Below are 24,939 nucleotides of genomic sequence, written 5' to 3' on the forward strand. Positions count from 1 at the left end.
GTCTAACGTTTATACTTTTGCTAGCTTTTTCAGTGAAAATAGAGGAGCAACCATTTGTTCTCTTTGGGAATTAAGAGAGACCAAATGATTAAAATCAATAGACTGTGCCACAGCCTCCAATTCCCCATCCTCTCTTCCTACCAAAGAATCTCTGGAGCCAATAGTTTGAACATCCTCCCTCAGAAGCCTGCTCATAAATAGAAAAATCAGCTAGTTTGACTTTCCCCCTCTGCTCCTTTCTCCTCCTCCCTGCTAATGAGCAGTGAAATGGCGTAATGACTGAGACCAGAGGGAGGGGAGGGCAGAGAAGAAAGCCTGAGTAATCTGCACACTGAATTATCAGCCTCTGTGTAATTGAGTTTTCTTTGGCTTCCTTCATTTTGGAGTTTAGCATTTTAAAGACACTGAGGGATGCACTGTTTCTCCAGGCACTGAGATGAGCCGTGTTTTCAGTTTCTGCCATGATCATTTTGATCTACCTCTTTGGCTAGAAGACTTGTGCTTCTGATGGAGACTCCAGAAAGGAGGACTCTGAATGAATGACAAGGTTCTCTTTTCCACTGAGAATCAAACACACAATGGCCTTTTCATGCCCTTGTCTGTTTGACTGTGTGTGATAGAGGCTGGGGAACATGTATGTGGCAGGAGCGGCCCTGGAAGATAAGGAGAATGCTGAGCAGAAAATGAATGCAGCCCAGGTTCACACAAGTCCTGGAAGGGGAAATAGCTGTTGGTGGTGGAGGGTGAACATCTGTCCTGGTTTGCCTGAGACTGAGCTGCTTCTTGGACTGTGAGACTTTCAGTAGTAAAACCAGCACAGTCCTGGGCAAACAGAGATGGTTGGGCATTCTGTGTGCTTAACTTTCCTTATCTTCACAAAAGGTTCACAGTCAGTTGGAAATTATTTCCTATTACCTTTAAATCCTAACTCACTGAATGAAAACAGACCAAACCTTGAGAATTTTCTTGAACTCCCTGGAATAAGCAGTAAAATTGAATGGCGCCTTGTTGAAAGCTTTCTGCCTGTTACACCTGCATCTTGTGTTCCAGTTGTCTGGTTTAGAACTCTTGGCTGCCCCACTCCCCACGCCTGTGAGGTATTTCTTTGTTCTTCCGCCCCTTCTTCTTTTGCTTCTGCTGCAATAACTGCAAGGATTAAAGAGGATGTACAGTATGTACTTTCTCTTACTTTGGCACTTGTGTCCCACGGCTCTGCTTCGATTCAGCTGGCTGGGCTGGGACTTTAGGGAGCCTCCCGGCGACCCACAGCTGAATCTATCAGGTCCCCTGCAGCAGCTGTTATCTGAACCAACTGGATCCTGAGACAGCAGCAGAGGAAGGGTGCAGCACGAATGTGCAGGAAGAGCACCAGACAAGCCTATCTCTGCTCCAGAGAGTCTTAATCACCCCATCTGCATGTGGAGCATGGTGATTGTTCTGGAGAGAGTGGGAAGGGAGGAGATGGTGTTTTTCCACAGTTATTAAGATAAACAGAGCAGCCAATACTGTCTGTGCAGCTGTTTCAGCGTGAGGATGAACGGAATTATTTTATTTTTACTCAGTGGGAATTAACACCCCCCTCTTTCTTTTTGAGAGAAGGAGACTATGGCTAACACAATAACTCACTGATTTGAATCTTTCTGCAGAATGGTGATAATTTATGTGACTGTCTGGACATATCCCTGTTTGGACATTTAATTAGTGAAAAACCAGTTCAGAAGATAAAATAGCTAAATAATCTGAGGCAACCATTTGAAGATGTGGTAGAAGGAATAGGACAAGGAAGGGGAGGGGATGGAGGAGCAGCTACAAGGTGACAATGTTATTTCAAGACAAGAAAGAATAAGAATAAAGAGTTGTAGCCCTCAGGCTGAAGACAGGGAAGGAGATGAGGAAGAATGGTTATTCTCTCTTGTGTTATTGTCCTAAGTACCAGACCGATTTAAAGGTTTACCCTTGTGGCCATAGCAGGTTGGAAGACCCAAGGTCTCAGACTCAGTGAGTAAGTCCAGCAAAGATCCGTGATTGAAACCTCTATCCTTATAGGAATAATTACAGGCATGGACACACTTTGGTGAAAAATATTATACTTAAGCTTTCAGATAATGATGGCAGAATGAACACACATTGATTCTCACATCCTTCAGAACAAGACTCTACTAGAATGAGAGTAAAGAAAATTTTTAAAATATTAATCTACAAGGATAAAAAAAATGGGACGAGGAGATTAAAAACATGGAAGAAGCTGTAAAGCAGATGAATGATTGGTTAATGATTTAACAGGCTCAAGAAAACTGAGTCCAGGGCTTCCCTGGTGGCTCAGTAAAGAGTCTGCCTGCCAGTGTAGGAGTCAGGGGTTTTGATCTCCAGACTGGGAAGAGTCCACGTGCCGTGGAGCAGCTAAGCCTATGAGCCACAACTATTGAGCCTGTGCTCTGGAGCCAGGGAGCCACAACTGCTGAAGCCTCAGCATCCAGAGCCCATGGTCTGCAACAAGAGAAGCCACTGAACCGAGAAGCCCGTGCACCGCAACTGGCGAGTAGCCCCCACTCACCACAACTGGAGAAAACCCTGCAGAGCCATAAATAAATAATGTCAATTAAAAAAGAAAACTGAATCCTAAACTACTAAAGCCTCAGAGGCTTAGAAATTAGGGGCACCAGGCACTTTTGAAGCTATGATGAAGGAGGTAGGTAGGAAGGAGAATTCGTTAACTGTGTGCTTATGGGACAATTAAGAGCTCTGGCGTCTCTTCCCCACTTCATTCAACTTTGACTGCTTCTCTCCCACTCTGATAGAAAACTGGAAGATTTGTTTCTTCTCTTTTTTCCAATTCTGTTAAGATAAAACTGACATATAACATTGTGTAGGCTAAAGGTGATGATACATAGCATGCTGATTTAAAAAAACTTTTTATTTTACACTGTAGTATAGTTGATTAGGGCTTCCCTGGTGACTTAGTGGTAAAGAATCCGCCTGCCAAGCAAGAGACGCAGGTTCAATCCCTGGGTTGGAAAGATCCCCTTGAGAAGGAAATGGGCCACCCACTCCAGTATTCTTGCCCGGGAAATCCCAGGGATGGGGGAGCCTGATGGGGCTACAGTCCATGGGGTTGCAAAGGGCTGGACATGACTTAGTGGCTAAACAACAACAACATAGTTGGCTAACAATGTTGTGTTGGTTTCAGGTACACAGCAAAGCAATTCAGTTATACACATACATGGTATCTATTCTTCTTCAAGTTCTTTTCCCATTTAGGTCATAACATGGTGATTTGACATAGATATGTTGTGAAAGGATTACCATATGTTTATTTAACATTTCCATCACCTCAGAGAAGTATCTTTTTTTTTTTTTTTTAATGGTGAGAACACTTAAGATCTAGTCTATTAGCAACTTTCAAGTATATAATACAGTTGTTAGCTGTAGTCTCCATGCTGTATATTAGATCCCCAGAACTTAAAACTGGAAGTTTGTACCAGTTGACCAACATCTCCCCTTTTCTCTCATTTCCCACCCCTTGGCAACTATCATTCTAATCTATTTTTAAATAAGTTGAGATCATATAGTATTGTCTTTCTCTTTCTGACTTTGGAAATTTTTTCTTTCATGAAGATAAACAGAAGGTCTCTAAACTGGGAAACCGTACACAAGTGAGAAGGATCATACTGTCGGAGGCTGAGGCGCTCTGAGGCTGACTCCACCTCTCAGTGATAACCTCCCCCGCCACACACACAGACAAGTATGTTTTCCTTTTTCATCACTCTGAAACTCTGGTAGCCAAGCCCATATCTTCCATGCATACGATTAGAAACATCTTTCTAGAATAATGATCAGTCCAAGAGAGAAGAACTAAAGAATCTGAAAGTGAAAATGAGGTTTTACTGACTGTTGACCCATTCAGGCAACTAACTATATCTTCAGAATTTCCTTTTTATGTCTGGGTTCCTTTCTGACAACCTCCTTGACAACCAGACATTCGAGGAAACTAATAAGAAACATGAAGACTAAAACAAATAGGAAAAGCACTATACAGGGAAATGAAAACGTTTAAAAAATTACTGCTATCTTCAGAGAGATTAGAGTAAATCTAGCAATCTTAGGCCAAGAAGCCATAAAAAAGGAGCATTTGAAAAATATGAAATACATTTGGAAATTTAAAATATTAAAGCAGAAATGGAAAGCTTGGTAGAGTGCACAAATGATAAAGCTGAGGAACTCTCCCATAAAGTAGAACAAAATTACAAAGAAAAAAAATGATAAAGACAACCACCATGTCCTGCTCGCCTTCTGCCGCACACAGCGGGGTGTTGCTCCAGGACCTTGCTTCAGACACCTCCTGCCCTACTTTAAATGATTTAAAACCCTCCTGTGGTCACCCCCTCATGCTTCACAGAGAGCAGAGCTAGTGCACGTGGTCAATTCTAAGAAAGGCTGCATTCAACAAGAGCACCAAGGGGACCAGTTCTTAGTGACTCCACGTCTGCTGAACTCAATGACTGCAGGACTCAAACTGTATAGAGAGCACCTGGGATACTGCTTGGCCTCCCATCCACCTGGAGACAATGACAATACAAATAACTCCAGGAGGATTTTTCAGAAAGGATGGGTGAAGAAGCCTCTTTGGGCAGGAAGATCTTTGGTTCCCCACCCATCATAGCACGTTGATAACTGCCGACCCCATCACTACCAGTGTTAACCGTGCCTGCTCTGAAATATTGACTGACTTCTTGATACAACCTGATTCTTACTATGTGAATTGCTATTCCTTTAATTTGACCTGGGGTGGCTCAGATGGTAAAGTGTCTGCCTGCAATATGGGAGACCTGGGTTCAATCCCTGGGTCAGGAAGATCCCCTGGAGAAGGAAATGGCAACCCACTCCAGTACTCTTGCCTGGAAAATTCCATGGACGGAGGAGCCTGGTAGGCTACAGTCATAGGGTCTCAAAAAATCAGACATGACTGAGCAATTTCCCTTTCACGTTTTACTAATTTGACCCGAATGTTTTTCAGACCAGTAAAAGCACCCTTTTTCAATACATTGCACTCTTTCCCCTAATTCCTGGGTTTTGGCACCAATAAGAATATGTTACTTGGTGGGATAAGCAACTCAGTTGATTAATGCACTAAAGTCCTCTAAATTTCAGTTTCAACAATAAAATGGAGATATTAATTCCTGCCCTCCAAGTTAGGAATTTATATATAGTTTGTGTATGAAGGGGAGTTATTGATGTAGAATATAAGTTTTGAGTGTCCAAAAATTGATTCACAATTTTTAAAAGTTATATTCCAATTATAGTTATTATAAAACACTGGCTATATTCCCTGTGTTGTACAATATATCCTTGTAGCTTATTTATTTTATACATAGTTTGTACCACTTAATTCCCTACCTCTATCTTGCCCCTCGCTCCCTCTCTCTTCCCGCTGGTAACTACTAGTTTGTTCTCGATATTGTGAATCTGTTTCTGTTTCTTTAGATTGACTAGTTTATTGTTGCTTTTTAGATTCTACATGTAAGTGATATCATACAGTATTTGTCTTCCTCTGACTTCACTCAGCATAGTACCCTCCAACTCCATCCATGTTGTCACAAATGGGAAATTTACATTCTTTTTTGTGACTAAGTAGTATTCCATTTTATGGATATGTGTCTGTATATGTATCATGTTTTCTTTATTCACTCATCTGTTGATGGACACTTAGGTTGCTTCTGTGTCTTGGCAATTGTAAGTGATGGTTCTGTGAACATTGGGGTGCATGTATCTTTTCAAATTAGTGTTTTCACTTTTTTCAAATATATACCCAGGAGTGAAATGTTTACATTAGAACAAAAGGTAGACTTATATGGAGTTTAAAAAATGATAAAAAAAAAGATAAACAGAGGAAGTATAAAAGTACAGGTAAAGATAAGGAGGTCCAATATTCAAAACTAGGAGTTTCATAAAGAGAGATTTTAAAAAATTCAGGGGAAAAAGTCAATAATTTAAGAATATTTACTGAAACTGAAGTACATGGATTTCCAGATTGTGAAGGCCTTCTGAGTACCCGACCCAGTTGAAGATGATAGACCCATACTAAGGCATCATGAAATTTCATCGTGTTAGGGAAGCAGAGAATATCTACAAGTTTTTTTTTTTTTTTTTGGCTGAGCTATTTCAATCCTAAAAGATGATGCTGTGAAAGTGCTGCACTCAGTATGCCAGCAAATTTGGAAAACTCAGCAGTGGCCACAGGACTGGAAAAGGCCAGTTTTCTTTCCAATCCCAAAGAAAGGCAATGCCAAAGAATGTTCAAACTACTGCACAGTTGCACTCATCTCACATGCTAGCAAAGTAATGCTCAAAATTCTCCAAGCCAGTCTTCAACAGTGTGTGAACTGTGAACTTCCAGATGTACAAGCTGGATTTAGAAAAGGCAGAGGAACCAGAGATCAACTTGGCAACATCCTCTGGATCTTTGAAAAAGCACGAGAGTTCCAGAAAAACATCTACTTCTGCTTTATTGGACTACACCAAAGCCTTTGACTGTGTGAATCACAACTAACTATGGAAAATTCTTAAAGGGATGGGAATACCAGGCCACCTGACCTGCCTCTTGAGAAATCTGTATGCAGGTCAAAAAACAACAGAACTGGACATAGAACAACAGACTGGTTCCAAATTGGGAAAGGAGTATGTCAAGGCTCTATATTGTTACCCTGCTTATTTAACTTATATGCAGAATACATCATGAGAAACACTGGGCTGGAAGAAGCACAAGCTGGAATCAAGATTGCCAGGAGAAATATCAATGACCTCAGATATGCAGATGACACCATCCTTATGGCAGAAAGCAAAGAAGAACTAAAGAGCCTCTTGATGAAAGTGAAAGAGGAGAGTGAAAAAGTTGGCTTGAAGCTCAACATTCAGAAAACGAAGATCATGGCATCTGGTCCCATCACTTCATGCTTTATTCTGGGGGGGCTCCAAAATCACTGCAGATGGTGACTGCAGCCATTAAACTAAAAGACATTTGCTCTTTGGAAGAAAAGCTCTGACCGACCTAGACAGCATATTAAAAAGCAGAGACATTACTCTGCCAACAAAGGTCTGTCTAGTCAAAGCTATGGTTTTTCCAGTAGTCATGTATGGATGTGAGAGTTGGACTATAAAGAAAGCTGAGAGCAAAATTGATCCTTTTGAACTGTGGTGTTGGAGAAGACTCTTGGTGTTGGAGAAGTCCCTTGGACTGCAAGGAGATCCAACCCGTCCATCCTAAAGGAAATCAGTCCTGAATATTCATTGGAAGGACTGAAGCTGAAACTGCAATACTTTGGCCACCTGATGCGAAGAACTGAATCATTTGAAAAGACCCTGATGCTGGGAACGGTTGAAGGCAGGAGGAGAAGGAAACGACAGAGGATGAGATGGTTGGATGACATCACCAACTCGATGGACATGAGTTTGAGTAAGCTCTGGGAGTTGGTGATTGACAGGGAAGCCGGGCATGCTGCAGTCCATGGGATCGCAGAGTTGGACACAACTGAGTGACTGAACTGAACTGATGGGTAAAAATTTCTTTTAAAAATTGAAAAGAAACAGTTAAGCCAGTTTTGTTTTATTTTAATGAGAATTCCAAACACCACAGCAGTAGCAGTGACTTTAGTCATATAATAGAATCCTCTTGTCTGTTAAAAAATAAATCCTCTCTTACAAAGTGCACTTTTACCTTACGTGCATTTCACTCCTAAGTTTTTCTTTCCTTGAACTTCTGAGCCAAGTGTAAAGATTGACATTTTCTTTCTGATCATGGACTTAACACTAATGCTGTACCAGTAAAGTCTAGGTCATGAATGGTTGAACTCTTAAGAAGCTTTGGGGAGGGAGAAAAAAAAATCCTTGCCAAACTACTCCACTTCCCAACCTGCTTGCTAATCCAGTAGAAGTATGGTTTGGGACAGGCTTCAAAACTTCATCAGTGGATAGGACTCCTAACACAAAAGGCATGATGAGTACAGGGAAATGTCTTTTAACATGACTGGGCAAATCATTAGCTTTGAGGGTGTCCCATGTCTGCCCAGCCCCTGTGACAAGCTGCAGGCTCTGCAGTTCACCAGTAGCACCACTTGGAGCATCTTGCTCTTTTGTTTTCTGTTTTGCTTGTGTTAAAGTTCTAACACGTTGCAGATTTTAACAACAAAAATCTCTTAGTGCTGCAATTAGTATTCTTTCATGCTATTTGGAAGCTGGAGTGTACAGGCTTCTACAGTGTAATCAACCATACATTTCTGGCTTTAACAAACCCTGAGACAACATAACACACCAGTTTTGGTGCCCAGGACAAGGGTGCTTCTCTGTCTCCTATTATTCGCTTTTCCTGTGCTGTTGGTGTGAGTGGTCTTTTCAAGTTTTCTGTAATATTATTTTTGTTTACTTTGACTGCTCTGCTTCTGATTGTTAGCTTTGTATGTGGTTATACTGATACCTGGATTATGTAAATCTGTGGATTTTTTTTTTTTTTTTTTTTTCCTTTCCCTGATTGATTCTCCAGGTAAAGGTCCAGAATTTCCCAAAGGGCAAAGGAGGGTCCCTGAAATTTTCTGTGAGCATCGAAGCAGTGTGGGAATAGTAGGTGGCAAGTGTGTGGCTTTTCTGGGTTGAGCTTGTTTTCTCCAAATACATTTCAGTTAGTTCTCTGTTAGCACCTGTTATTGCCTGGAACACAGGTTTCTTTGCATAGCTCCTAAAGAATACAGAGGCTTTGATGCATGTGTGTTCTGTTGAGCTTTGAAACCTCCAGCCTGACCGTGTAAGTGTGTAGGGTATGAGTTTTCCGTGAATGGAAATAATGCATGCAAGGCCTAGCATATGGGATGAGTTCTGAAGCTGGCAACTTTTGCTCTAATTCCAGTGCTGGTTTCTCAGGGGTCTGGAGTGAAGATCTGTGCCTTTCTTACTCCCTGTGCTCTCTTTAATTATTCTCTTGACTTGGGGCTCAGTTTTTAATTCCATCATTCTGACCGTCTTAGGCAATTCCTGTCTTATTTCTTAGTATGTCAGATGTTTACATTCTTAGAAGGATTCTTAGATTTTTCCTCTGGGAAAAGTAAATTCTTTCTCTTTCTGTTTGCCTCTCATCCTTCTGTATTTAATCTTCTACTCTAAAAGGAAAAAAAGAACAGGTTCCTCCAGCCCTTCAAATTATAAGTTACAGTAAGTGGCATATCCCCACCGTAGTCTTAGGTTTAAAAAAGAGAAACTTCCCTTACCCATCATGATCCTAAAGCAGGCTTGCTACAGGTCATAGCCACCAAATGAGTTCTTGCAGATTCATAGGGAAACTAACAAATTTAATTTTCTTCTACTTTTTCTCTAGTGCACAATTCCATTAGACTCATTTGTCTACATTCGTGGAAATGCACAGCCTACTGGATAAACTGAAAAAGATAATGCAGCCATTTTAAAGATAAAACTGGTGAAATTCTCTCTCCTGCTCCCAGCATCTTGGTCTAAGGGAAAAGTTAATGAAAAAATGCAAATATTGAACTTTTGGTAATTCGGTTCTATTTCTTAAAATATGCTTTGTATTGGTTTCAAATGTTTCATTGAGTAGTAAAATTGGTTAGCAGTATTCCCATATGAGAATTTGTTCACAGTGGCACATAGCAGAGACAGAGAAGGGATTGGTTTATGCATATTCACGATCTTTCTCTCCCCTTGCCCTCCCTCCGCTTGCTCCTCCCTTCACCCCTCTTTTCTCTTTCTCCCTTCTTTCTTCCCTCCATACCTCTCTCTCTCATCCACTTTTTGTTTTATGTCTTTCACTTGCCATCTTGTCTTTCTGTAATCCCTTGAAAATTTGCAGAGCTAATTCTCTGGGGGGAAAAAAGCAATAAAAAGAAAACTAAGCCATGAAATAAGGAAGGCATTTCTTCCCATGGAATTCAAATCAGTTCCTCTTTCTAGTTCCTAAGAAATCTACTTAATTAGATGTTTGCCTATATCCTGCTAAATATGTACAATACACTCATTTACAGTATATCCATGTTCTCAGGCAGAGCTAGTCACGCCTTCCCTTTTGACTCTTCTTTTATTCCTGGATGGAAAGGTTTTTGTTAATATAACTGTTTATCCTTCCAGTTTAGCAAGTTTGTCTATGAAGTTGTATGCTCAATATCAATAGATCACTTACCAACCAGTGGCTAATTATTTGATTTTTTAAATTTGTTGTCTGTCTCCTGACCTGAAATGTAAATTCCATGGGGAATAGATTTTACCTGTAGTATCCAATCCCATATCCCAGCACCCAGCAGGAGTAGCTGACGCATGCTCGGTTAATATTGATATTTGTTGGCTAAGACAGTGGTTGTGTGTGTGGGTTGCGGGGAAGGGATTATTTCTCTTTTAGCTATGTTTGTTTTGTTTGCAGGGAGGACTTTCAGAGTTCATGCTGCTAAATTAGCTATTTTAAGATTAGGCTACCATGTGTGAATAGGTCAGCAGCTCTTATGTCTTTCTACTTACCATTGCTACCAATATGGAGCCTGAGACTGGGAGAAATTAAGGAACTTGCCTCCGATTTTATATCTAATGCATTGTGAAGCTAGTGACCTACTAGCAAGTAGGTCATTCTTTCCGCTTAATCCTGTCAAAAATCATACAGTTTGATGGGTCTTAGTCTTACCTTCTAAACTGCACTATGAACTTCTCCCGATGAAGGCTTATGTCCTGTCTTTCTGGTCCATTTCAAACAGTGTTTAGCAGAATTTCTTGTATCTAGTAAGTGTTTGTTAAATCTTGATCAATAGCAGATTTACCCAGTATACCTACAGGAGCTATTAACTGGTAAATGTGCAAGTAGAAACGAATTAAGCAAATTTACATATTATATCATTTTCATATGATTTATGTAAATAAATATTATAGTTCTTTTGTGATATTAATTTCAAGTATGTTTTCACAGATTGAAGGCATTATGGCAGGTTTTAGGTTCTACATATGCAGAGATGGGGGAAAAAGCCTACTGTTCAAAGTGCACATTTCCCACAAATAAAAAACAATGCTTAAATATTTATCTCTGATGTTGAAATGACTTTCTGTTTTGGGTTACACTGGGTTATGATGTGTTAGTAGTTATTTACCAGTCTTATCCGCTCTGCATGCTTGATTCTATAAAGCATCAATTTTCTCTGGAAACAAAATGACTTCTTGTTTTGTTTGCCCTTCAGGTTGAGGAGTGGAGTTGCTAGAACATAACTGCTCCCTCTGCAGGGCTAATGGTCAGACAGTTTCAGGGCTGTTCTCCAAGACAGTAGCCTCTGCTTAGGCTAACTCTGCAGAGTGCTTAACCTTTCAATAAGTCTTCCTCTCTCATATAAGCAAATGCTGCTGGGACCCTTTGCTGAAGTCAGTGGAGGAGAATCTATAGCTCCACAGATCAGCCAGAGGGCAGGTTTTCTAACAGTAGCAAATCTGTTCTGTTGCAACATGCTTTTCCTGAAGCTTTTTGTCATTCTGGCAGTAAACTGTTTTCCACTTGCTGCCTTAGCAACAAGACCTGAAGTCACTTTCCCCTCCAGTCTGGGTTTGATTAGAAGAGCATTAACACTGTACCTAGAACTAGAAGAAAATATCATCCTGGGGAAACCCACAGATGTTACCAGCTTCTTGGGCTGGAGAATTATTTATGTACATTCTTCATATCTCCTTGCAAGGAAAGGTCAAATGGGAAATTGTGGAAATGGTGAATTCCAAACCCACATGGTCCTGAGTCCCTAGAAAATGCTGTAGTTAAAGTTCTTGTCGTCTTTCTGGCCACAGCAAAGGACAGTCTTCTTCTGCAGAATTCTCCATGGGGACCTCAGAGGAAGAGCCAAAATGTTAGGGGTTCCTTCTTGTGTTGTTAGGGATCCCAGCCTTAGGCTACCTCTAGTTTTCTCCAGAGTCTTTGTTTAACCCAAGAATATAAAGTTCAATTTGAGAAGAAAGTTTTGTTTACAAGAGAATAAAATTCTGTTGGATTTTGGCTTTAGTTTATCCCTTGAGAGCTCATTTAAATATTTTTTGCTGAATTCAATCTTATCTTGTAGTAGAATCTGCTCAGTTCACAAGTTAGGTGATCATATAACTAGAGGCAAAGGTTAAGGATTAACTGTAACCACAGCAGGCTAAAGACTAAAGAAGCAAAGACTCGAGGATTCCAACAGGTTTAAAGTGAGGGGTGCAAGTTGCTGCTTTGTGTATTCAGTTTGTTAAAGATGTGTTGTTTGTGGCTTAGAAATGAAATATCGTAGCATCCTGACAAGAAATGATGGAAAGAAGATTAAGAATAGGAGTTTGTAGTACCTCCCCAGAACAGGCAGGGAATACAATGAAATCTCCAAGGGAAAAATTTTCTAGGTCACAGTATTATGGTGTCTCTTTGTAAGAAGTGCTATTGTTCTTGGTAAATTAAAACCCCAAACTTCCAGAGTTTGCACAAAAAAAGAAACTCTTCTGTAGGCACAGGTAGCTGGACCAAATATGGGCAAAAGATTCTTCCCTTGTTTCTTTATGCAGAGCTTACTTAGGTCAAGAACATTTAAAATAGACTTTTCTAAAGACTAGGGGCTTAAAGCAGGAAGTGACATAGAGCCAGGTAATCTGCATTTGGAATGCAGATTCTCGCCATGGACCATAACACCTATACTGTGGGGCCCTAAAGGGACAACTAGTCCTGGCCTGTGCTCTTGAGGTCCATCTTTGGGCCTGGATGCACCACTTTAACACCTATAGTTAGGAATGCGCTCCTAGACACCCAAAAGTCTCTAAGTCCAAAAGAAATTCTGCTTCCAAGGATCTACTCTTTGCATTTCTGTTTAATGATACTGTACTCTGCCACACCCTGCACTAGATACTTTAACTACTTATCTCATTTAAATATCATATAAGATTTATGTATTGATCCATTTTATAGAGAAGGAAACTGTGATTCAAAAGGTTTAAAGCTTTTTTTCCCATAGCAACACAGCTAAGTGATGGAGCTGGGCGACAAACCTGGTTCTGTTAGACACTAAAGCTAGTACTTCAAAACTCGAGTGCTTCTCAGTTTTAGAGTGCTATCCATGGGGGGTTTAGGTTTAATTTTGTCAAAGAAGAATCTCTTTTCACCCACAATATTATAGCTCCTAGAAACTTCTGCACTGAATCATCCTGTTTGGAACTGTTGAGGCCCCAGGCGTTGTGAGCAGGACTAGAAGACCGCTAACACAGGGAAGAGAGGAGACCATTGGAAACAGACTGTTGCACCAGAGCTCGTGTGGACGGCATTCATCTCCATCAGAAAGGGCCAATCTGTTGCATATCTGCCTTCCTCATCCCTGTTTAAGTTTTAATTATCTTCCAACTGTCTGAGCTGCTGTTGAGGACCTCAGAGAGAACAAAGGATAGCTGTCATATTTTTCAGCAGCTCTCCTTTCTGCACACTGATGAAGTCACTAGCTGCCACTGCCCTTATCATCACGTTAGATCAGAGTCTGAGTATGCATTGGAGAGATGATGTTGAAAGAAGAAAATTAAGCTTAAGTTTTACCTTTTACTCAAAATCTTTTGTGACAAAGAAAATGTAGGATCTACTTCTTCTTGTTAGGTGTCATGACCCAGAAGCAAGTTTTGTTTTTCAAAAAAAAAAGTAGAGAGGACTCTCTCTCTCCCATCCCCAGCCCTTGGGTTTTCAATAGCTTGGATAGTGGTTACTGCTGCCTGCAGGATGTTCCATTGTGAGCCTCACTAAGAAAATCTGCTTGTGATCGAGGATGGTACCTTGATGGTGCTTCCTCCTTCTCCCTCTGGACATTGCTCCTGGATCAGGGCACGCTTTCCCCTGAGCTGGACAGGGCCCCTGAGTTCTTAATGGAGAGCTCCAGGATGCCCTACCAGTCACTGAAGTTGGGGGATTAGTTAAAGCCTGTTTTCTATTTCTAGTCGAGATCTTCAGTGAAGGACAGAGTCCTTGGCTAAACAATTCTTTGCTGGAGAAAAGGAGCATGGCTTCTTTGCTGTGACTTTGTTACCATTTTTTAATGTGTATTTGAGTAAGGACTTTATGCCACTTTTGTAAATTAGGCTATAATTTTATGGAGACTTAGAGAGTATTGTAGAACTAGAATAATTAAACTTGTTAGGACCATTACATATAACAGGCTAATCAAGAAGTGTGATGTACAGTGGTGAATTGCTAATTTGACCTCAGGATTATGCAGCAGAGATAACATTATCTTCATTTATACAGAACATTTTTTTAATCTGGAGGCATCTCTCAATGCTTTTGCAATCATATATATTATCTTATTAGTTATCACAAATACTATCATTAAGGCTGTAAAATATATTCCAATACAGTTTTTTATTTTCAGTTTCCTATAATCAGGGGATGAGAGAGGGGAAAGTTCTTTAATTTCTCCCATTCCTGATATTTACACCAGGGTAAAATTTGGGAAATGACTGTTACCTAAACTTGGAGGCTGGTTCCATATAATGTTTTAAAAAGAAAGAGAGGGAGGGAATGTTAGTGCATCCCCTTAGGTCAGCCTGAACTGTTAATCTTAAGAACTGCCACTGGGGGAAGGCCCTATTAGTCCCTCCCTTGCTCCTCTATCTCCTCAGTATTAGGAAAGCTATCTCTCCTTTGAAAGATTTGACCTAGAGAACAGGAAAATGATCTGATCAAATTCCACCAAACCACATTCCCTCCAAGGTTGCAAATAGCAGCACTCACTGTCACGACCATGTGCGGTTGAAAATGCTATGCTTGTTGAGTTCCTGTGGGTTTAAGGAAATGGATAAAATTAGATTCAGGCCAAGGTGCCAGGCTTAACACACCCCTTCCATTCCAGAAAGCCCAGAGAGATTGTTACTGCCAGCAGTAAAGAACAACACAATCTGTTCTACTCAGACCGTTGAGGACTTATTTTAAGTGAACCCCATCCACCTACCCAAACCCAGTAAAGTCAACACCTTCTGTCTGCCCTGAAGGCTGGAGAGAACAGATCATAGCCAACCTCCTGCTTACCCAGAGGGCGATGGTGAGCACAGCAGTTGCCCTGACTCTCCACACAGGAAGAATGGTGTCTCCCTGCAGCGGGGATGGGAACACAGAGCAGCCAGTCCAGGAGAGGGCATTACTATTGGTTATGAAGATGAGCGATCAGCTCATGTCAAGGAGCAGATGGCTAAATGAGGTGCACAGGGATTGCGGTGAGATTCAGGCTTGAAGAAACAGGAGGGAAAATAGCTCATGATACAGAACCCCCAAATATAGCCTCTAAAATGTGAATTTTTTTTAAATTGCCATTTACATTATGCAGTTAACTTGGAGGGATGAGAAATGTAAGGAAATTACCAAATTAGTGAACAGCGATTAACTCAGAAGTAAAATTACATCATCTAAATGGAAGGTTGTTTTACACAGCGGAGGGAAGATATTACTAAAACCTTGCCCAGTCTGTCATCTGCTAATTGAAATCTGTTCGTTTAATACGCTTAATACGCTGCATCCTTCAGAGCACATAGTTCATAATTTGGGAGAGCGTTATCAGTTCATCTGTTATTTTTTGCCTTGCTCTTCTTTAGAATTCTAGGATGTGTGTAGCACAATACGTTCCCCGTGGAATTGAGTGACACTCAGAAGAGTCCGTTTGTCTGTTCATTAACCTGTGAACTGTCAGGTCCCTTTGGAGAATGAAAGGGGAAAGTTGCTCCAAGATTAATGCTTGTTTGTCAGAGGTGAAGCCTCCAGGGAGATCCAGAGGGTGAATAGGCTGAGATGCTCGAGACCTGCCCCATGAAACTCTGCACTGTGTGCAGATGCCAGCTCCCTGCGGCCAAGAGGGAGGCTGCAGAGCAGGCTGGCTCACCTCTGCACATCACTTCCTCTGGCCAGGAGAAGGCATCCTAGCAGTCAAGTTGGGGACTGGCGTAAGAATATAGGGTTCACATCCTAATGAAAATTTAGGAGCAACATTAAAATACAAGAAACTGTGAGTGGTTTTCAGTAGTTTCTGTGGATTTTTTTTTTTTAACTGTAAATGAGAAAGCAGTATTGATTTCATGCATTTCATCCAATGGGTGAAACCTTTCATTGAGTTGGAAAGAATTTGATTTTGTGTGTGTTTGTGCACCTGTGCGCAGACACATTCCTAACCACGAGGTAAGGATAGAAGCTGTTGTTCTCCAGTGTCAGTGTCTCATGGATGTATAATTGTACTGACATTTGGGAGTTGAGCTGAACAGCCCCTGGTTTGATTTTCTAGGTAAACCATATCTAAGTTCTACTTCATTCTCTGGAAAGTGGTACCTCCCTAATTTTGCTGTAATTTTTCTAGACTCAGTTGGAGCTAACCCCAAGGAGCAGGTACAGGGTCTGAAGCCTATTCAGAGTCTCTTTCAGTCTGTGCTCTGGTAGACTGTATGTTTACGTAGTGTATCTTTTTCTGTTATCCTTGGATTTGTTATGATGGAAGCTCATTTTCTTCAACAGATTTTCTCCTCTTTTTACCCCCAGGTATATTCGAATAGTTGGGACTCACAACACAGTGAATAAGATTTTTCACATTGTGGCTTTTGAATGTATGTTTACAAACAAAACCTTCACTCTGGAGAAGGGGCTGATAGGTAAGTGTTACAATTACATTTTTATGTATCACATAGTTATGTTATCTTCAAATATTTTGTTATTCCATTAACTCATCTTAATTCACCTGTTAATCAGCTTTGACTAAGAGCTCTGGTTAACCTGAATGCCTTCTGGCTGAGTGACATAGAAAGGGCTTATATTTTTAGAAGTAGTCAATACAATAATTCTAGTAAACTTAAAAGAGTGTAAATATTATACTAGTAGTTCAGAATTGGAAATGTTCTAGTGATTCATTCAGATTTGCTCCGTGGGGAATGGTTGTGATAGTCGGGCACAGCCTCCTGTACCAAGAGGCTCTTCTATATTTAATGGTGGGTAAGATCAGGGAGGAAGTCAGTATAATATTGATCCAATGCTCCTACTTTCCAAGGCTGTGCAGGTATTTTGGCCTTTGATTTGATATGAACGGTGTGCTCAGCTATGAGAATATCTCCTTTTCATAGACACAGCAGTCCATATTTGCCCTTCTTTGTCAAGTTCACCTCAAGAAAATGACTGCATGTAATTAAAATAAGACCAAAGTAACTAAATTACCATAATGAAGATTATCTTGTGACCAGTTCAGCCTGGCTAATCTTTTGAAAGGACATTTTAAATTTCATTTAGTTGTTTGGTTCTGTTGTGCTTTGTTTTTGCTTTTGTTTTAGGTCATGTTTAGTCTGGCTGTCTCAGCCCTTAACATTATGATACCATGAGTGGCTTTTTCTGTCTAGGCTGATTCTTCTTCTTTTATCCATGCCTACAGGTTTTTGCTCATTTCCTACCAAGATCATATTTTGTAACTAACTAGATCCTTGAATCGGCACCTTTACTGCAGCTTTCTTGGAAAAGGAGCTCTCTTATGTTCAAGTGAAGGGATAAGATACCCATGCCTTGGTATACCTAAAGTAGTTCTTTACCTTTACAAAGGGACTCATTTCTCATCTCCTCCCCAAGTCCTGTTCATGCTGGGACACAGAACATATTGACAGTGTCCTAAAAACATGGTGAAAACTAGAATGAGAAAGATGAGGGTAGCTTAGAAATGTTTACTAATTCTATGAATGGTCAAAAGTCTAAATTTTCATAACACTTTTTGTTTCCTAAACATAATCCTTTAGGGAAATTTGAGAGAGTAATACTAATAAAGTAGCAAGAGTAGAAATTATTCCAACATATAGAGAAGTTTTAGAGCTCAACTAAAACAGTTTGGTTTTGACTTTGCAATGGGTGTAGTTTTTAGTATTAAATATAAATGTTGATATGGAATGGAATTTTTAAAAATTTTAATTGGAGGCTAATTACTTTACAATATTGTGGTGGTTTTTGCCTTACATTCACATGAATCAGCCATGGGTGTATGTGTGCTCCCCATCCTGCCTCCTTGTGACTTTGAAACCATTTGAAAGTTAACAGTGGGCATTACCTGATGTTATCAAGGCTTTTAATTCTGTGAGGGGGCATAGAATTGTGATGATGGAGTGTTTTGGAAAGGCTATTCCTTTTTACTTGCTGCCCATGTTGTTTTCTAGACCAGACCTCACTGTGCCTGTGATTGTATAGTTAAGAGCATCCTTACTGAGAAGGATCTTTTAAGGAACCAAACCACCTTTGCAACCATAGGAGGTGTAGAGCATCTGTCTACTCACTTCAGCCTGGTACACTGAATTTTGAGCATGTTGTATAGAAGGCCCCTTTCCCTTCTTACTGGAGGAAGGACAGGTTTGTAGGCACTGTAATTATCGAAGAGACAAATCTATCTGGCATGAAAGGCCACTGCAGGAATGAAACTCAGAGTCAGTTGTAGTGAGGGATGCTGCTGTTGGTCTCTCTGTTTTGTCCAAACCGAGTTAGTCAGCATTATCAGAAGCCATAATAGTCTCAGACATGTCAAGGGATGAAAGAAGACTGTAGAGAGGCTACAAGTATTTCTGGTGTCTGGTCAGACACTTTTTTCAAGCCCTCTTCTAAGATGCTCACATTGACTGCCAAGAGCACTGCAGTCACTTGCCTGTCGTCCCTCCTCCAAATAGGAGCAGTGGTGCAGGCAGGCAGGTTGGTGCGTGTGCTTGTCGGCAGATGGCCTGCAGTGGGGTCCCCGCTGGCTCTGCTTTTACTGTCTTCATGGCTCGAAGTTGCCCCCATGCTGGGCAGACAGGGAGCTGGTTTAAGTCATGAGAGCATGTAGGGTGATTTCATTATCCTTTTTCTGGCATGGCAGCTGTGCCAAATTTACAGGGGTGTTTGAAACAGCAATGGCCAGCTTTCCATGTTGGTGATCAGGTGCATTTTATCTGCACACAGGCCTCAGCCACAGCCATTCTACAGGGACCTCCAAGAAAGAAGTGGTCCTTTAGTGAGGCCAGAGTGTATGTCAGAATCACCTGGAATTATTTTTATTTTTTTCTTTAATTTTATTTTATTTTTAAACTTTACATAATTGTATTAGTTTTGCCAAATATCAAAATGATTCCACCACAGGTATACATGTGTTCCCCATCCCGAACCCTCCTCCCTCCTCCCTCCCCATACCATCCCTCTGGGTCATCCCAGTGCACCAGCCCCAAGCATCCAGTATCGTGCATCGAACCTGGACTGGCAACTCGTTTCATACATGATATTTTACATGTTTCAATGCCATTCTCCCAAATCTTCCCACCCTCTCCCTCTCCCACAGAGTCCATAAGACTGTTCTATACATCAGTGTCTCTTTTGCTGTCTCGTACACAGGGTTATTGTTACCATCTTTCTAAATTCCATATATATACGTTACTATACTATATTGGTGTTTTTCTTTCTGGCTTACTTCACTCTGTATAATAGGCTCCAGTTTCATCCACCTCATTAGAACTGATTCAAATGTATTCTTTTTAATGGCTGAGTAATACTCCATTGTGTATATGTACCACTGCTTTCTTATCCATTCATCTGCTGATGGACATCTAGGTTGCTTTCATGTCCTGGCTATTATAAACAGTGCTGCGATGAACATTGGGGTACACGTGTCTCTTTCCCTTCTGGTTTCCTCAGTGTGTATGCCCAGCAGTGGGATTGCTGGATCATAAGGCAGGTCTATTTCCAGTTTTTTAAGGAATCTCCACACTGTTCTCCATAGTGGCTGTACTAGTTTGCATTCCCACCAACCGTGTAAGAGGGTTCCCTTTTCTCCACACCCTCTCCAGCATTTATTACTTGTAGACTTTTGGATCGCAGCCATTCTGACTGGTGTGAAATGGTACCTCATGGTGGTTTTGATTTGCATTTCTCTGATAATGAGTGATGTTGAGCATCTTTTCATGTGTTTGTTAGCCATCTGTATGTCTTCTTTGGAGAAATGTCTATTTAGTTCTTTGGCCCATTTTCTGATTGGGTCATTTATTTTTCTGGAGTTGAGCTGTAGGAGTTGCTTGTATATCCTCGAGATTAGTTGTTTGTCAGTTGCTTCATTTGCTATTCTCTTCTCCCATTCTGAAGGCTGTCTTTTCACCTTGCTAATAGTTTCCTTTGATGTGCAGAAGCTTTTAAGGTTAATTAGGTGCCATTTGTTTATTTTTGCTTTTATTTCCAATATTCTGGGAGGTGAGTCATAGAGGATCCTGCTGCGATGTATGTCAGAGAGTGTTTTGCCTATGTTCTCCTCTAGGAGTTTTATAGTTTCTGGTCTTATGTTTAGATCTTTAATCCATTTTGAGTTTATTTTTGTGTATGGTGTTAGAAAGTGTTCTAGTTTCATTCTTTTACAAGTGGTTGACCAGATTTCCCAGCACCACTTGTTAAAGAGATTGTCTTTAATCCATTGTATATTCTTGCCTCCTTTGTCAAAGATAAGGTGTCCATATGTGCGTGGATTTATCTCTGGGCTTTCTATTTTGTTCCATTGATCTATATTTCTGTCTTTGTGCCAGTACCATACTGTCTTGATAACTGTGGCTTTGTAGTAGAGCCTGAAGTCAGGTAGGTTGATTCCTCCAGTTCCATTCTTCTTTCTCAAGATCGCTTTGGCTATTTGAGGTTTTTTTGTATTTCCATACAAATTGTGAAATTATTTGTTCTAGCTCTGTGAAGAATGCTGTTGGTAGCTTGATAGGGATTGCATTGAATCTATAAATTGCCTTGGGTAGTATACTCATTTTCACTATATTGATTCTTCCAATCCATGAACATGGTATATTTCTCCATCTATTAGTGTCCTCTTTGATTTCTTTCACCAGTGTTTTATAGTTTTCTATATATAGGTCTTTAGTTTCTTTAGGTAGATATATTCCTAAGTATTTTATTCTTTCCGTTGCAATGGTGAATGGAATTGTTTCTTTAATTTCTCTTTCTGTTTTCTCATTATTAGTGTATAGGAATGCAAGGGATTTCTGTGTGTTGATTTTATATCCTGCAGCTTTACTATAGTCATTGGTTAGTTCTAGTAGTTTTCTGGTGGAGTCTTTAGGGTTTTCTATGTAGAGGATCATGTCATCTGCAAATAGTGAGAGTTTTACTTCTTCTTTTCCAATTTGGATTCCTTTTATTTCTTTTTCTGCTCTGATTGCTGTGGCCAAGACTTCCAAAACTATGTTGAATAGTAATGGTGAAAGTGGGCACCCTTGTCTTGTTCCTGACTTTAGAGGAAATGCTTTCAATTTTTCACCATTGAGGATAATGTTTGCTGTGGGTTTGTCATATATAGCTTTTATTATGTTGAGGTATGTTCCTTCTATTCCTGCTTTCTGGAGAGTTTTGATCATAAATGGATGTTGAATTTTGTCAAAGGCTTTCTCTGCATCTATTGAGATAATCATATGGTTTTATTTTTCAGTTTGTTAATGTGGTGTATTACATTGATTGATTTGCGGATATTGAAGAATCCTTGCATCCCTGGGATAAAGCCCACTTGGTCATGGTGTATGATCTTTTTAATGTGTTGTTGGATTCTGATTGCTAGAATTTTGTTAAGGATTTTTGCATCTATGTTCATCGGTGATATTGGCCTGTAGTTTTCTTTTTTTGTGGGATCTTTGTCAGGTTTTGGTATCAGGGTGATGGTGGCCTCATAGAATGAGTTTGGAAGTTTACCTTCCTCTGCAATTTTCTGGAAGAGTTTGAGCAAGATAGGTGTTAGCTCTTCTCTAAATTTTTGGTAGAATTCAGCTGTGAAGCCGTCTGGACCTGGGCTTTTGTTTGCTGGAAGATTTCTGATTACAGTTTCAATTTCCGTGCTTGTGATGGGTCTGTTAAGATTTTCTATTTCTTCCTGGTCGAGTTTTGGAAAGTTGTACTTTTCTAAGAATTTGTCCATTTCTTCCACGTTGTCCATTTTATTGGCATATAATTGTTGATAGTAGTCTCTTATGATCCTTTGTATTTCTGTGTTGTCTGTTGTGATCTCTCCATTTTCGTTTCGAATTTTATTGATTTGATTTTTCTCCCTTTGTTTCTTGATGAGTCTGGCTAATGGTATGTCAATTTTATTTATCCTTCCAAAGAACCAGCTTTTGGTTTTGTTGATTTTTGCTATAGTCTCTTTTGTTTCTTTTGCATTGATTTCTGCTCTAATTTTTAAGATTTCTTTCCTTCTACTAACCCTGGGGTTCTTCATTTCTTCCTTTTCTAGTTGCTTTAGGTGTAGAGTTAGGTTATTTATTTGACTTTTTTCTTGTTTCTTGAGGTGTGCCTATATTGCTATGAACTTTCCCCTTAGTACTGCTTTTACAGTGTCCCACAGGTTTTGGGTTGTTGTGCTTTCATTTTCATTCATTTCTATGCAAATTTTGATTTCTTTTTTGATTTCTTCTGTGATTTGTTGGTTATTCAGCAGCGTGTTGTTCAGCCTCCGTATGTTGGAATTTTTAATAGTTTTTCTCCTGTAATTGAAATCTAATCTTACTGCATTGTGGTCAGAAAAGATGCTTGGAATGATTTCTATTTTTTGAATTTACCAAGGCTAGCTTTATGGCCCAGGATGTGATCTATCCTGGAGAAGGTTCCATGTGCGCTTGAGGAAAAGGTGAAATTCATTGTTTTGGGATGAAATGTCCTATAGATATCAATTAGGTCTAACTGGTCTATTCTATTGTTTAAAGTTTGTGTTTCCTTGTTAATTTTCTGTTTAGTTGATCTATCCATAGGTGTGAGTGGGGTATTAAAGTCTCCCACTATTATTGTGTTATTGTTAATTTCTCCTTTCATACTTGTTAGCATTTGTCTTACATACTGCGGTGCTCCCGTGTTGGGTGCATATATATTTATAATTGTTATATCTTCTTCTTGGATTGATCCTTTTGATCATTATGTAGTGACCTTCTTTGTCTCTTTTCACAGCCTTTGTTTTAAATTCTATTTTATCTGATATGAGTATTGCTACTCCTGCTTTCTTTTGGTCCCTATTTGCGTGGAAAATCTTTTTCCAGCCCTTCACTTTCAGTCTGTATGTGTCCCCTGTTTTGAGGTGGGTCTCTTGTAGACAACATATGTAGGGGTCTTGTTTTGTATCCATTCAGCCAGTCTTTGTCTTTTGGTTGGGGCATTCAACCCATTTACGTTTAAGGTAATTACTGATAAGTATGATCCCATTGCCATTTACTTTATTGTTTTGGGTTCGAATTTATACACCGTTTTTGTATTTCTTGTCTAGAGAATATCCTTTAGTATTTGTTGGAGAGCTGGTTTGGTGGTGCAGAATTCTCTCAGCTTTTGCTTGTGTGAAAAGCTTTTGATTTCTCCTTCATACTTGAATGAGATCCTTGCTGGGTACAATAATCTGGGCTGTAGGTTATTTTCTTTCATCATTTTAAGTATGTCTTGCCATTCCCTCCTGGCTTGAAGAGTTTCTATTGAAAGGTCAGCTGTTATCCTTATGGGAATTCCCTTGTGTGTTATTTGTTGTTTTTCCCTTGCTGCTTTTAATATTTGTTTTGCTTTTCTGGGTGCCTGATGTCCTCTGCCGGCATTCAGAAGTTGTTTTGTAGAATTTACTCGACGTTTAAATGCTCTTTTGATGAATTTGTGGGGGAGAAAGGGTTCTCCCTGTCCTACTCCTCCGCCATCTTGGCTCCTCCCCTGGAATTATTTTTAAATTGTAGTTGCCTACTGCTCCCTCTATCCTATGAGATATGCTGTTCTCCTTTGAGAACCACTGATCCAATGCCAGGTTTTCATAGGGGAAAATATAAAACTACAATAATGTCATCAGGAATAACTAGTGGTATCTAGGAGAAGGCAATGGCACCCCACTCTGGTACTCTTGCCTGGAAAATCCCATGGGCAAAGGAGCCTGGTGGGCTGCAGTCCATGGGGTCGCTAAGAGTGGGACATGACTGAGCGACTTCACTTTACTTTTCACTTTCATGCATTGGAGAAGGAAATGGCAACCCACTTCAGTGTTCTTGCCTGGAGAATCCCAGGGACAGGGGAGCCTGGTGGGCTGTCGTCTATGGGGTCGCACAGAGTCAGACACGACTGAAGTGACTTAGCAGTAGCAGCTGTACCCTTACATTTTGAGATTCAGAATTTCTATCATATTTCCTGGCCTTTGTTTCATAGTTCAGGCTACTCTCATTAGAGTAGTATTCTCCTGCTGCTGAGTGTGCTCAGTCGTGTCTGACTGTGACACCATGGACTGTAGCCCACCAGGCTCCTCTGTCCATGGACTTTTCCAGGAAAGAATACTGGAGTGGGTTGCCACTTCCTTCTCAAGGGGATTTTCCTGACCCAGGGATAGAACCCATGTCTCTTGTGTCTCCTGCACTGGCAGTCAGATTTCTTTACCAACTAGCACTACCTGGGAAGTCCAATATTCTCCTAAATTACTTTAAAAAATACTTGTGTCAGAGACATTGCTTTGTCAACAAAGGTCCGTCTAGTCAAGGCTATAGTTTTTCCAGTAGTCATGTATGGATGTGAGAGTTGGACCATAAAGAAAGCTGAGCGCAGAAGAATTGATGCTTTTGAACTGTGGTGTTGGAGAAGACTCTTGAGAGTCCCTTGGACTGCAAGGAGGTCCAACCAGTCCATTTAGGAGATCAGTCCTGGGTGTTCATTGGAAGGACTGATGTTGAAGCTGAAGCTCCAACGCTTTGGCCACCTGATGCAAAGAGCTGACTCATTTGAAAAGACCCTGATGCTGGGAAAGATTGAGGGCAGGAGGAGAAGGGGACAACAGAGGATGAGATGTTTGGATGGCATCACTGACTCAATGGACATGGGTTTAGGTGGACTCCAGGAGTTGGTGATGGACAGGGAGGCCTGGCGTATTGCGGTTCATGGGGTCGCAAAGAGTCGGACATGACTAAGCGAATGAACTGAACTGTGTCTTTTAA

At 40.4% G+C, this 24,939-nt stretch overlaps 1 protein-coding gene across 7 annotated transcripts in view; it reads left to right on the top strand.

Moving 5' to 3' along the window:
• The window catches only part of BTBD9 (BTB domain containing 9), a 411,047-nt gene that overhangs the window by 241,404 nt on the left and 144,704 nt on the right, over window positions 1-24,939 (top strand). For all 7 annotated transcript variants that reach the window (XM_025261016.3, XM_044938341.2, XM_044938340.2 and 4 more), the window contains one exon: window positions 16,523-16,632. In XM_025261016.3, the coding sequence (XP_025116801.2) occupies window positions 16,523-16,632 (110 nt within the window). The remainder of the gene's footprint in view (window positions 1-16,522; window positions 16,633-24,939) is intronic.

Source organism: Bubalus bubalis, chromosome 2 (genome assembly GCF_019923935.1).
Source record: "Bubalus bubalis isolate 160015118507 breed Murrah chromosome 2, NDDB_SH_1, whole genome shotgun sequence".
Taxonomy (NCBI): domain Eukaryota; kingdom Metazoa; phylum Chordata; class Mammalia; order Artiodactyla; family Bovidae; genus Bubalus; species Bubalus bubalis.